Source organism: Hyperolius riggenbachi, chromosome 6, assembly GCF_040937935.1.
Source record: "Hyperolius riggenbachi isolate aHypRig1 chromosome 6, aHypRig1.pri, whole genome shotgun sequence".
Taxonomy (NCBI): Eukaryota; Metazoa; Chordata; class Amphibia; order Anura; family Hyperoliidae; genus Hyperolius; species Hyperolius riggenbachi.
Genome location: NC_090651.1, coordinates 327,027,059 through 327,041,491, shown reverse-complemented (window position 1 = coordinate 327,041,491; position 14,433 = coordinate 327,027,059). Strand labels below are relative to the sequence as shown.

General features: G+C 46.8%; 1 protein-coding gene across 4 annotated transcripts in view; it reads left to right on the top strand.

Annotated features, from left to right (window-relative positions):
• The window catches only part of LOC137521755 (carcinoembryonic antigen-related cell adhesion molecule 1-like), a 244,289-nt gene that overhangs the window by 85,131 nt on the left and 144,725 nt on the right, over nt 1–14,433 (top strand). For all 4 annotated transcript variants that reach the window (XR_011022191.1, XM_068241435.1, XM_068241437.1 and 1 more), the window contains exon 2: nt 12,930–13,241. Coding sequence is in view for 3 of the 4 variants with exons in the window: in XM_068241435.1 (XP_068097536.1) it covers nt 12,930–13,241 (312 nt within the window). In the remaining variant the exon portion in view is untranslated. The remainder of the gene's footprint in view (nt 1–12,929; nt 13,242–14,433) is intronic.

The window sequence follows — 14,433 nt, the reverse complement described above, 5'->3', positions numbered from 1 at the left end:
CCTTCTTAACTTTTTAGTGAGAGAGAGTTTAGAATAGCCCAGCTGCATTGGCTCTTCCATAGACATAGAAGAAGCACTAGCCTGTTTACTGGGGGTGGAGACAGTAGCATAAGTCTTTCCCTGCTGTCTGTACCTTAAAGAGACTCCGTAACAAAAATTGCATCCTGTTTTTTATCATCCTACAAGTTCCAAAAGCTATTCTAATGTGTTCTGGCTTACTGCAGCTCGTTCTACTATCACCATCTCTGTAATAAATCAACTTATCTCTCTCTTGTCAGACTTGTCAGCCTGTGTCTGGAAGGCTGCCAAGTTATTCAGTGGTGTGGTTCTGTAATACATCTCCCCCCTCCAGGCCCCTCTCTGCACACTGCCTGTGTATAATTTAGATTAGGGCAGCTTCTCTCTTCTCTCTTATCTTTTACAAGCTGGATAAATCCTCCTCTGAGCTGGCTGGGCTTTCACATACTGAGGAATTACATACAGGCAGAGCTGTCTGCACTCTGCAGGAAGAAACAGCCTGACACTTCAGTGGAAGATAGCTGCAGGGGGAAATAAACACACAAATGATCTCTTGAGATTCAAAAGGAAGGGTGTATACAGCCTGCTTGTGTATGAATGTATTTTCTATGTGTGGACATACTGTACATCAACCTACTTCCTGTTTTGGTGGCCATTTTGTTTGTTTATAAACAAACTTTTTAAAACTGTTTTTAACCACTTTTAATGTGGCGAGGAGCGGCTAAATTGTGGCAGAGGGTAATAGGAGATGTCCCCTAACGCACTGGTATGTTTACTTTTGTGCGATTTTAACAATACAGATTCTCTTTAACCGTCTGTCGACCTTTATGGCTAGCAATATAGCATCCGCTAAGGTCTTAGGTTCTGGATGACTGACTAGCATGTCATTCACTGAATCAGATAAACCAAATAAAAATTGATCCAACACGGCTGTACCCCCCCCCCCCCCCCAGTTAACTGAAACAGACCATTTCCTGAATTCAGCCACATATTCCTCTACTGTATGTCGGCCCTGCCTGAGATCTCTAAGTTTACGGGTAGCGGTGGCGATTATATCAGGATCTGGGTATATAGTGGCCATGGCCTTGAAAAAATTATCAACCGACGTTAAGACCTCATGGCCTGGTTCTAGACCGTAAGCCCATGTCTGGGAGTCACCTTGTAACAAAGTTTTTATTAGAGAAATCTTCTGGGATTCAGTCCCAGAAGACCTAGCTCGAACCTCGAAAGAAGACATACAACGATTCTGGAAGTTACTGAAATCTGCGCGTAAGCCTGAAAACTTCTCAGGCAATGGCATTTTTGGCTCAATGATAGGTGGAATGAGAGCCGGTGGAGATGGTTGCGGAACATTGGCGGGTATGTTAATCTGAGCGATAGCTGTTGATAGCTGGGCATTCAGTTGCTCAGTAAGGTGATTAACCGCACCAACAAGTGACTGAATCTGTTCCTGCATTGCCTCCATGATATCTGGTATGGGCTTTAATAATGTCTTTCTGGTGCGTGATAAGGTAGCACGAGCTTGAGCAGAGTCATACACGTGTGCCAGATGTCAGTCGTATTGCAAGGATCAAACAGTAGCGGAGTCAGGAACAAGCCGAGTCGGTAACAGAGATCAGATGACTGAGGTACAGAAGGATCAGGCAAGAGCAGAGTCAATAGGCAGGCAAAGTCGGTACACAGATAATAACAATGAATACTTCAATAATATCAGGAGGATATTACGAAGGAATTACAAATGACAGCTATCAATGAATCAACAACGACTGACTAACTGGAGTACATATATATGGTGAGTACCACCATATATGATGTAGCTCAAGAAGCTAGCTAGGGCCAAGAACCAGCGAACTGATTAGTATCAAGGCCAGTGAGTGAATGAACTCACTGGTCTTAAGTACATCTCCCAACCCTACGAAAACCACCCTCAATCAGTGACATCACTTGTGACCTTCCTTACCATCCTCCCTAACCCTCCTCCTGAGCCTATAAGACTCGCTCCCACTCGCACATGCGTGATGCGACCTTTGGGTCGTGCGCGAGCCGGAAGACCCCGCCGGAGGGATGCCGGGGATGCCGCCAGAAGATGTCAGCTGTGGCATCCCGCCGCTCGCCCGGACCTCGCCAGAGACGCCGCAGGACCTGCCGCTGGAAGGTAAGACATATATACTATATGAGAAATCACTTTCTTCAGCGAACTGGGAAGGGAGGGAGAGACTTGCACGAGTGGTTTAATAAACACGCCATAGAAAACAGAAGAAAGAAAAAGAGCGCTCTCTAGTGCATTAATCTTTTTTTTTTTTTTTTTTTTTTATAAAAAATAAACACGCCAACCTGGAACAAGATAAGTACAATAGATTAAATGATTCTTCCATGTCTGCTCTGCACTGCCACAGTACTAATGATCATATCACATATCACATATCATATCACTATCAAATGATTAAGCTTAAAGGAAAAGAAAAAAGAAGAGGGGAGAGAGAAAAAGGCACAGAAATAAATGGGAAACACAGCAGTGATTAAGCTTCCAGCTATTAATAGTAAAAGGTGAAAGTTCCTATTCCACAATGGAAAAAGCGTAAATCCAGCAGTAGTAATAGAGATCAACAAATCTTGTTCCACAACAGTATGGTATAGAGGGATGTTTTCCATCTTTAGTCTTTATTTATTCCATATTCAGGGGTCCATGAATATCCTCATTATGAGCCAGACTGACTAAGAGCAAAAAGCATAACACCTTATATAAGGAAAATCTTATTATACGCAATCATGTAGTGAACGTAAAAAGAAAGATTTAAAGCCTACAATACCAAGTAAATTCCAAGTAAAAAAGTGTATGAGGCCATCGCCATCGCCAACCTATCTGGTGCATTTCCCTGTGACAATTTACAAGTGAAACTCAAAAAATTAGAATATTGTGTAAATGTTCATTTATTTCAGTAATTCAGAAATTCAACTTAAAAAGTGAAACTAATATATGAAATAGGAACCCTTTGCAGGTGTTTTGGATTAGTTAGTTGATTAGAGTCTGACAGACTGACACTTTTAGTCTAGAATATTGAACCTGTTTACATTAATCTAGCGGTCTGAGATTTTTATTTTGGAGTTTCCATAAGCTGTAAGCCATAATCATCATCAACATTATAAAACATAAAGGCTTGCAACATCTCACATTGCATGTAATGAGTCTATTTCATTTATTGGTTTCACCTTTTAAGTTGGATTACTGCAGAGCCAGGACAAGGTCCTCCAGCACCCAAGGTTGAGACACCGAATGGTCCCCCTCCCTCCATCCTTCCACCCCAGCCATCGCACACTGATTGCTATTACTAGTTATGATCGGAAAGAGCAAATTCCGTTCCGCTGGAAATCACGGATTCCGTCAGTGTTAAATTCCGTCGCTATGAAAATTCTGCCGGATTTGTTTGTACGAATTGTTGGTGGTATAGTGGTGGTATAGTGGTTAAGTGAGTTACCTACCACACACTGAGACCTGGGTTCAATTCCCAGCCACGGTATATAAGCTGGCTTTGGAAATAGTACAATTCCCTTGAAGATGAGACCCTCGCATGCAGGGAGGAAGGATCAGGTAGAAATTAGTTAGGTGAGGAAATACATTTGAATTCCGTAAAATTCAGCGGAATTTTAAAATTTTCAGCAGAAATCCGTTTTATAGCTATAGCAATTCCGTTCCGACCATCGGAATCGGAATTGACCAAATTCCGGCCAGAATCACGGAATTTACAATTCCGCGGAATCCAGCGACCATCCCTAGTTATTACACTAAGAGGCACCCCAGGGCCCCCAACACCTCTAATTATCTGGCATGCAGCCACTGCCATGTATCCTCTTTTCTTAATTATATCTGCTTCAAACACAATAGGGGAATTATAGCTGAGTGAGTTAAGTGCTCCCCTCCTACACTGTGCCCTGAGGCTCGAGCCTCTCTCTCCTCTGCCTCGGCCCGGCCCTGGACATTTGCACAATATTCTTATTGTTCGAGTTTTACTTTTAATAATTAAAAGGAGGAAGAAAGCAGGAAGGGGAAAAGAAGAAGGGACAGGAAGAAGGGAGAGAAAGGTGTGGAAAAAGGGAGAAAGGAAGGGAGAAAAAGGAGGAAAGGGATGGGATAAAAAGGGAAAAGGGAAAGTAGAACTCAATACCGTGTATAAGAAAGCAAACTCCATGCTGTGAAAACCAGTGAGAGTGAATTACTCATAACCAACCAACCAAAATGTGCAAGTGGGATTTACAAAAAGGTACAAATGAGAAATCTTGGGAGATGTACTAACTTTTGTCAGGTATTGTAATGTATAAAGTGTTCACTCAAATATGTGTAATAAACTCTAAATCTAAAATACAATAAGTATGCTAATGAATTTTACAGCACATCGATGTTACAGTGCATTATTGTTTCAGCTGAGTGTGTTATGAGGGGCCATTAGCACTAAGTTTGTAGCGGTACTCTGAAGCTTTTTTTTTTGTAGCATTGTGTAACGATTGGTGTCAGCACGCAGAGAGAATCTGATTATTGGTGATCTGCAGTATCACCAAGAATGCAGATATATACCTGATTATTGATGATCTGCAGAATCACCGATAATACAGATATATTGCTAACCTCTGGACACCTATAGGTATGTGAGTGTTTGGTGTAACAGTAATACTTTGAGGGATGCACTTGCTGAGTAGAGGTGTAGCGAACGGTTCGCCGGCGAACGGTTCCAGGCGAACTTCGGGGGTTCGCGTTCGCCTGCACCAGATATATTGCTAACCTCTGGACACCTATAGGTATGTGAGTGTTTGGTGTAACAGTAATACTTTGAGGGATGCACTTGCTGAGTAGAGGTGTAGCGAACGGTTCGCCGGCGAACGGTTCCAGGCGAACTTCGGGGGTTCGCGTTCGCCTGCACCAGGCGAACTTTTGCGGAAGTTCGATTCGCCCCATAATGCACTATGAGGGTCAACTTTGACCCTCTGCATCACAGTCAGCAGGCACATTGTAGCCATTCAGGCTACACTAAGCCCTGGAGCCCCACCCCCCCTTATATAAGGCAGCCTCCGGCGGCCATTACAGTCACTCGTCTGCCTGCTATTAGACAGACTAGGGAGAGCTGCTGCAGACTTGTTCTTCTAGGGACAGATTAGTTAGGTTCTTGGCTGCTTAGCTTGCTCCTGGCTGATTGTTATTGCTTTTATAGCACCCCTCAATAGCTCTTGTCAGAGCTCATCCTGTACTTTTTTTTTTTTTCTGTGTGTCAAACTGACACTTTTGTTGCATGCACAGCATTGCTAATTGATAGTGTGTGTGCCACTGCCAGCAGCCCAGCACATTCAGTGACTACCTGTGTGTGTGACAGGGAGCTGCACATTGTACTACCCAGTACTGCATATACCCAGTACCTGTTGTGTATACTTAACCCACCTGATCACTGCATATACCTAGCGTTGTGTTGAGTGAACCCAGCTCACTGCATCTAAATACCTGTTGTGTTGAGTGAGAACCCACCTGGCCACCTCACTGCATCTAACTACCGGTTGTGTTGAGTTAGAACCCACCTCACTGCATCCTAAGTACCTTTACTGTTCAGTGGACCCAGCTCACTGCATCTAACTACCCAGTACCTGTTGTGTATACTTAACCCACCTCATCACTGCATATACCTAGCGTTGTGTTGAGTGAACCCAGCTCACTGCATCTAAATACCTGTTGTGTTTAGTGAGAACCCACCTGGCCACCTCACTGCATCTAACTACCGGTTGTGTTGAGTGAGAACCCACCTCACTGCATCCTAAGTACCTTTACTGTTCAGTGGACCCAGCTCACTGCATCTAATTACCCAGTACCTGTTGTGTATACTTAACCCACCTCATCACTGCATATACCTAGCGTTGTGTTGAGTGAACCCAGCTCACTGCATCTAAATACCTGTTGTGTTGAGTGAGAACCCACCTGGCCACCTCACTGCATCTAACTTCCGGTTGTGCTGAGTGAGAACCCACCTCACTGCATCTTAAGTACCTTCACTGTTCAGTGAACCCAGCTCACTGCATCTAACTACCCAGTACCTGCTGTGTATACTTAACCAACCTCATCACTGCATATACCTAGCGTTGTGTTGAGTGAACCCAGCTCACTGCATCTAAATACCTGTTGTGTTGAGTGAGAACCCACCTGGCCACCTCACTGCATCTAACTACCGGTTATGTTGAGTGAGAACCCACCTCACTGCATATAGCTAGCATCCCCCCGAGATGGACAAAATGGACAAACCAGGTAGAGGAAGAGGTAGAGGCAGGCCCAGAGGAAGGCCACCAGGCACCGGCAGGTCTGTGCGAGGTGGTGTTGCTCTGATTTCGTGCGGACCTGCCCCAAAATACAGTGCTCAGAAGAAGGCACGTGCCATCACTTCCCAAAATCGTGAGGAGGTGATTGAGTTTTTAACACAGAACACCTCATCTCCCGCAGCCACCAGCGCTACAACAAGCACCACATCCGCTGCATTTGACACTTCGCAGGAGTTATTTGGTGGTGGTGGTGGTGAAATCACTGATTCCCAGCCACTACTGCCACAACAACAAGAAGGCGCAGGTACACCACCTCATACGTCTGAGTTAGGTGGCGATAATATGGACGTAACGTGTGTGGATGGGGATGATGGTGGACCACCTGAAGTTGGTGCACTTGAGGAGGTGTCTGAAGAAAGCACAGCTGGCCAGGAGGATTATGATGACGATTATACGGATACCACATATGTTCCCGGTAGAGGAGATGACCAGGGGGACAGTTCAGAGGAGGAGTCAGAGAGGAGTAGGAGGAGACGACTCCATGATAGAAGCAGAGGGAGCTCATCCTCAGAAACAGCTGGGGGCAGTGTCCGGCTTCATGTATCGCCAGCTATGGCCAGCCAGCACACATGCCCTTCAACGTCAGCTGCTGATGCCACTGTAGCGCCATCAGCGCAGGGGGCTCAGCGGTTTGGAAATTTTTTCACGTGTGTGTCTCAGATCGGTGCAAAGCCATCTGTTGTCTCTGCCAGCAAAAATTGAGCCGTGGAAAGGCCAACTTTCACGTAGGGACAAGTGCCTTACGAAGGCACCTGTGGAGAAGGCACAAACAGCTATGGCAAGAACACCTGAGGAAAAGCAGCACCCCTCAAAAGACAAGCCACCCTCCTTCTCCTCTTCCTCCTTCAGGTGCATCGTCTCCATCCACTTTCTCCCTTGCACTTTCACAGCCACCCTCCTCCACACCGCCTCTTCCCTTCAGCGGTTCCTTCTCCTCTGCCCACAGCAGTACCCAGCTGTCCGTAAAGGAAGTATTTGAGCGTAAGAAGCAAATGTCTGCCAGTCACCCTCTTGCCCGGCGTCTGACAGCTGGCGCGGCGGAACTATTAGCTCGCCAGCTATTACCATACAAGCTGGTGGAGTCGGAGGCTTTCCGTAAGTTTGTGGTCATTGGTACACCGCAGTGGAAGATACCAGGCCACAATTATTTTTCACAAAAGGCCATACCCAAACTGTACCGTGCAGTTGAGAGGCAAGTGGTGTCATCTCTGGCACACAGCGTTGGGTCAAGGGTCCACATGACCACGGATGCCTGGTCTGCCAAGCACGGGGAGGGCCACTACATTACATACACAGCCCATTAGGTCAACCTGGTGACCGATGGCAGCAAGCAGGGAGTACGTGGCTGCGCAGCAGACCGACTTGTCACACCTCCACGGCTTGCAGGCAGGCCTCCAGCCACCTCCTCTCCACCTGGTACCACCGCTTCGCTGTCGTCATCCTCCTCCTCCTCCTTGGCTGGTGCCACGATCTCCTCTCCAGCTACACAGCCCCAGCACCCCGGGGCCTATGCTGCATGCCAGGTACGACGGTGTCATGCAGTGTTAGACATGTCTTGCCTGAAAGCGGAGAGTCACACTGGAGCAGCTCTCCTGGCTGCTCTTAACAAACAGGTGGAGCAATGGCTGACCCCGCACAAGCTTGAGATCGACAACGTGGTGTGTGACAACGGCAGCAATCTGATTGCTGCGTTGAATTTGGGAAAGCTGACACACATACCCTGCATGGCACATGTGCTGAATCTGGTCATGCAAAGATTTGTGTCCAAGTACCCAGGCTTAGAGGACGTCCTGAAGCAGGCCAGGAAGTTGTGTGGGCATTTCAGGCGCTCTTACAAGGCCATGGCACGCTTTGCGGACATTCAGCGTAGAAACAACTTGCCGGTGAGACGCCTGATTTGCGATAGCCCGACTCGCTGGAATTCCACCCTGCTGATGTTCTCTCGCCTGCTAGACCAGGAGAAAGCCGTCACCCAGTACCTGTATCATTACAGTACAAGGACACAATCTGGGAGGATGGGGATGTTGTGGCCCAACAACTGGACACTGATGCGAAATGCATGCAGGGTCATGGAGCCCTTTAAGGAGTTGACCAAACTAGTGAGTCGCGATGAGGGCACCATCAGCGACTTGATCCCCTACGCCTACTTCCTGGAGCGTGCCGTGCGTAGAGTGGTGGATACAGCTGTGGAGGAGCGTGAACGAGAAGAGTTACGGCAGCAGGAGTCGTGGGAGCCATTTACACACGAACCCGATGTTCCCACAACACCTGCGGCAGCACAGAGGGGGGAGGAGGAGGAGGAAGAAGAGGAGTCGTGTGGGGAAGGAGAGGAGTCAGACTCTGATGATGGTGATGATGAGGAAGGTGTTTCTGTGGAGGAGGAAGAGGCGGCGGAAGAAGAACAACCGCGGAAGCCGTCACAGGGGGCTTCTGCTGCTCCACGTTCCTGTGGTATTGTTCGTGGCTGGGGGGAGGAAGAGGAGTTGCGTCCCGTCACTGAGGAAGAGCAAGAGGAGATGGAGAGTACGTCTGCATCCAGCTTTGTGCAGATGTCCTCTTTCATGTTGTCCAGCCTGTTGAGGGATCCCCGTATCAAAAAACTCAAGATAAATGACCTGTACTAGGTGGCTACGCTACTAGACCCTCGGTACAGGCACAAAGTGGCAGACCTCTTAGCAACTCAACAAAAGGCGGAAAGGATGCAGCACTTGCAGAACAAGCTGTCGATGATGCTTTACAATGCATTTAAGGGTGATGTGGCTGCAAAAGACAATCAAGGTACCACTGGCAGTAACCCTCCTCCTCCCAAGTCCACGCAGGCAAGGACAGGACGCTCCAGCGATCTCAGGGTGATGTCGGACATGCAGACGTTCTTTAGTCCAACTCCTCGCCATAATCCTTCCGGATCCACCCTCCAACAACGCCTGGAGCAGCAGGTAGCCGACTACCTGGCCTTGAGTGTGGATGTAGACTCTGCGAAAAGCGACGATGAACCCTTGGACTACTGGTTGCGCAGGCTTGACCTGTGGCCAGAGCTGTCCCAATTTTCCATACAACTTCTCTCTTGCCCTGCCGCAAGCGTCCTGTCAGCAAGGACCTTCAGTGCAGCTGGAGGCATAGTTACTGAGAAGAGAAGTCGCCTAAGTCACGACAGTGTTCAGTACCTGACCTTTATCAAGATGAATGAGGAATGGATCCCGGAGGGCTACTGCACGACCGAAGACTAAGTCAGTCCCCACACACAGCATCTCTGCCTGCAGGCCGCTTGACTGCCTTCTCCGCCACCACCAACAGGGTCCAGGACTCTAGGCGGATTCCTGAATTTTTAAGGCCGCTGCTAGCAGCGGCCGCTACACTAATTTTTCTTGTGCGTGTACATGCCTGCCTAATTTTTCTGGCTGCACTGCGGGCGGCTGCAACAACAAAACAAAAGGCATGTACATGTGCCCATCCCCCTTCATGATCATTACCTTGCCGCGGTGAAGGGGATTGCATATCACAATGAAGCAATGACCGCCGGCTATTTGAGTGTCTCGGGTGGGGGTGGCACACAAAAGATAATAAGGTCGTTGCTTCATTGTGGTCAGACCAAATTTGATCAGCTGGACAGTCACTGTTGTTCTATCATTGAGCTACCACAGCCCGGCGACCATATGGGCTTGAAAAACGCCACGGCCTACACTCTGGCCACGGTGCATACCAGTCCAGTACGGCCGTCACTACACAAACAGCTGTTTGCGCTGCGTTACACAGTGAGTTTGGTGTGTCAGTGTGTAGCAGAACTCTAATTACACTCCCTGATTGATGTATACCCATGCAAGACGTTTTAAAGCACTTTAGGCCTGCAATTTAGCATTCAATGTGATTTCTGCCCTTAAAATGCTGCTTTGCGTCAAATCCAGATTTTACCCCGGGACTTTGGGCATGTATCCCACTCCGCCATGCCCCCCTCCAGGTGGTAGACCCCTTGAAACATCTTTTCCATCACTTTTGTGGCCAGCATAATTTTTTCTATTTTTGAAAGTTCGCATCCCCATTGAAGTCTATTGCGGTTCACGAACTTTTCCGCGAACCGAGCCTTCTGCGGAAGTTCGCGAACCCGGTTCGCGAATCGGAGGTTCGCGACATATTGATTGCTGAGCAGGTGATCATAGGCAGTAAAGGAATACTGCTCTAGAGGACACAGGAACCTTCCAGCAGCCTGAGACTCTCCAAGGGGTGGAGTCAGGCTGGAGGTAGGAAGGACCAGAGAGTGAGTGACACCTGAAGGTGGATGTCACTATCTGATCTGGAGACTATCTCTTAAGAGGAGAGATAGCTCTCGAGGTCGGCCACGCCAGGTCGGTAACACACGGACAGATAAAGTACAAAGACAGAAGGCTGATTCGGTATCCAGGACAAGCAGGGTTTGGCAACGGAGAATCAGATATGCAAGGTACCGAATCAGAAGACAGAGGAGTAGTCAGGAAAGCAATAAGTCATAACAGATATCAAACAATGCCTAGTCTGGGTGTGAGGTCCTTGGTCTCTACACCCTGGAACTAGTCTGGAGTATAACACAGATGATAATACAGTTCCCTATACCAGCGTTTTTCAACCAGTGTTCCGCGGCACACTAGTGTGCTTCGGAACGTTGCCTGGTGTGCCGTCCTCTTATCCCCCCTCCCGCACCTCCCCGCGGCCGCCGCTGCTATTACCTTAGCAGCGGCCGCTCTCCCCTCTCCAGCGCATGTGTTTATTCTAGGAGATACGCTGCTAAATGGTTTACTGACCATGGTATTACTGTGCTCAATTGGCCTGCCAACTCTCCTGACCTTAACCCCATAGAGAATCTGTGGGATATTGTGAAGAGAAAGTTGAGAGACGCAAGACCCAACACTCTGGATGAGCTTAAAGGGACTCCGAGCAGTGCAGAAACTATGGAAAGATGCATATCATTTTAAATCTCTCTTTCTCCTCTTTCCAATGATATATAAACCGCCGTCCTCGCCAGAAAGAGGAGAAAGAGAGCTTTAAAATGATATCCATCTTTCCATAGTTACTTGTATTACACAGGGCGACTTTTTCCTAAAGTCAGCAGCTTCATTCAGCAGAATGGAGCTGCTGACACTGGGGAAAGTGTCGTCCTGTGTAATACAAGTAACTATGAAAAGATGGATATCATTTTAAAGCTCTCTTTCTCCTCTTTCTGGTGACACCTAAATCGTCATCCTACACCTTTTACTTTTCTCTATTTTCGCGATTGAAATCGCGGCCGCGGCAATTTCAATCGCGAAAATAGCGAAAACTAAAAGGCGTAGGGCGACGGTTTATATATCATTGGAAAGAGGAGAAAGAGAGATTTAAAATGATATGCATCTTTCCATAGTTTCTGCACTGCTCTGAGTCCCTTTAAGGCTGCTATCGAAGCATCCTGGGCCTCCATAACACCTGAGCAGTGCCACAGGCTGATTGCCTCCATGCCACGCCGCATTGAAGCAGTCATCTCTGCAAAAGGATTCCCGACCAAGTATTGAGTGCATAACTGAACATAATTATTTGAAGGTTGACTTTTTTTGTTTTAAAAACACTTTTCTTTTATTGGCCAGATGAAATATGCTAATTTTTTGAGATAGGAAATTTGGGTTTTCATGAGCTGTATACCAAAATCATCAATATTAAAACAATAAAAGGCTTTAACTACTTCAGTTGTGTGTATTTGAATCTAAAATATATGAAAGTCTAATGTTTATCAGTACATTACAGAAAATAATGAACTTTATCACAATATGCTAATTTTTTGAGAAGATCCTGTACAGTTCCCTAGTCTGGGTGTGAGGTCCGTGGTCTCTACACCCTGGAACTAGTCTGGAGTATAACACAGATGATAATACAGTTCCCTAGTCTGGGTGTGAGGTCCGTGGTCTCTACACCCTGGAACTAGCCTAAGCATAAACAGAATAACAGTTCAAGTAATCTGGCTCAGTGTGAATTCCCAGGTCCACCTGGTTCAAACACACTGTTGGATCTGACTAAGGTCTGAGTGCTACCACGTAGTGTTCGCAACGGCAGACAACTTGCAACTGGCCAGCAGTACCTATATATGGAGTAGTGCTCTCCAGCACCACCCCTAATTGCTCAACCAATAGTATCCTGCTCTGGAGTCAGCTGATCGGCATAGTCAGCTGACTCTCCCAGCCTAGTATAAGAATTCTGCCTCTCAGCGCGCGCGTGTAATCCTGAGCCTGTGTGCACTAACAGACTCAGCCACACCAGACACACGCTGCTGCGTTCTGCCCTGCTACCAGACACACGCCTCTATGTGCAAACCGCCGCACTGGATGCGGAATCAGCCGCCTCCTTAGTAGCACACGCGGCGGCTTTTCCGCGATCTCTCACACATTGTCTACATTATACATACGTACATATTGACGAGAAATGTAAATTTTAAGCATTTATATAATAATGATCATTTATTTATTTGTAGCAATGTGGAACTATGGGTATTACTTACACACTTGTCTGAGAATTGTATTGTAAAGTCATGACATTCGAAACATATAAAACAGTGTATTTTCCTGCAGGTGGTGTATCTGCTCAAGTAGGGATTGAAGCAAATGGAGTATATGGAGGATCTGTTTCTTTAAATGAGTCCATTCCATTCACTAATCCATCGATCTCATGGAGTTTTAATCAAACCGTGGTAGTTGCAGTACGAGCTGTGGATAGAGAACCTGAATGTGTGGGTACATATAAAGGAAGGTGCACACTGCTTATAAATGGAACGCTGATACTGGACAGCCTGACAAATACTGATGATGGAATTTACACGATGACTGCACAGCCTCCAGACTTAACTGCTATAAGGACCTCCACATACCAGCTCAAAGTTTACCGTAAGTAGTAATGTACTTTGTGTTACAATGTACCAGTTGTAGAGATGTAGAGATTGACTTCTTTTATGTGCTTTTAAATGTTTGTTTATGAATTAACAAAATTCCCCTTTGCACACTCACAAACAAATGCTTTCATGCAAATCAATATCACTGGTATCCCTAAAGCTAAGTTAAAAGCCGAGAAATGAATATATTCTCTTGTGAAGTGACATACAGACGCTTTCAAGAGTTTATATGTGTCCTAACCAGGGCCGCCATCAGAAATTTTGGGGCCCCTCACAAATCATCAGTCCGGGCCCCCCCCCAAACTGAGAAATGTGCGTAGCCATTACATGTTGGCAGAGCTAGTTGGAGGCTTGCTGTCCACAAATTAATCACGAATAACCACGGTGGATACTCGTGATTCAAGTTAGCTCTAATTGCCACAGCTGAGCGGCTAGATGCGGCGGGGTTAATTACCCAGAACGCCGCTCTCCGCCCAGCGTTTCAACGAGGTGCAAGTGTCCGAATGGACGCGTTGCAAGCCTCGATATCGAGCACTTCCTCCTTCAAGACGGAAGGAGGAAGTGCTCCATCATTTTTTTAGAACCTCCCAGTTTTATTTTCTGTTTAAAAAAGCTAAAAAAGTAGGTTTAATGCTATTGTCTCATATGGTAATGATTCAGCTTTTCCCATAGTCTCACAGTTAGCAATCATGTGACCCCCAACAAGACAAATTCAGCAATCATGAGGCCCCCAACAAATCATGAGGCCCCCAACAAGACAAACTAAGCAATCATGAGGCCCCCAACAAGACAAATTCAGCAATCATGAGGCCCCCAACAAGACAAATTCAGAAATCATGAGGCCCCCAACAAGACAAATTCAGCAATCGTTAGACCCCCAACAAGACAAATTCAGCAATCATGAGGCCCCCAACAAATCATGAGGCCCCCAACAAATCATGAGGTCCCAAACAAGACAAATTCAGCAATCTTGAGGCTCCCAACAAATCATGAGGCCCCCAACAAGTAAAAATGCAATCATTAGACCCCCAACAAGACAAATTCAGCAGTCATGAGGCACATAAATAGACAGCATTTCAATAAATAGGCAGAATGCCCCCTTATTATGGTAGACACCTCTCACCTGGATTCTGACAGGGACCCCCAGGTTAGGTAGTGAGTGACATGGAGCCCTTTAGGCAGTGAGT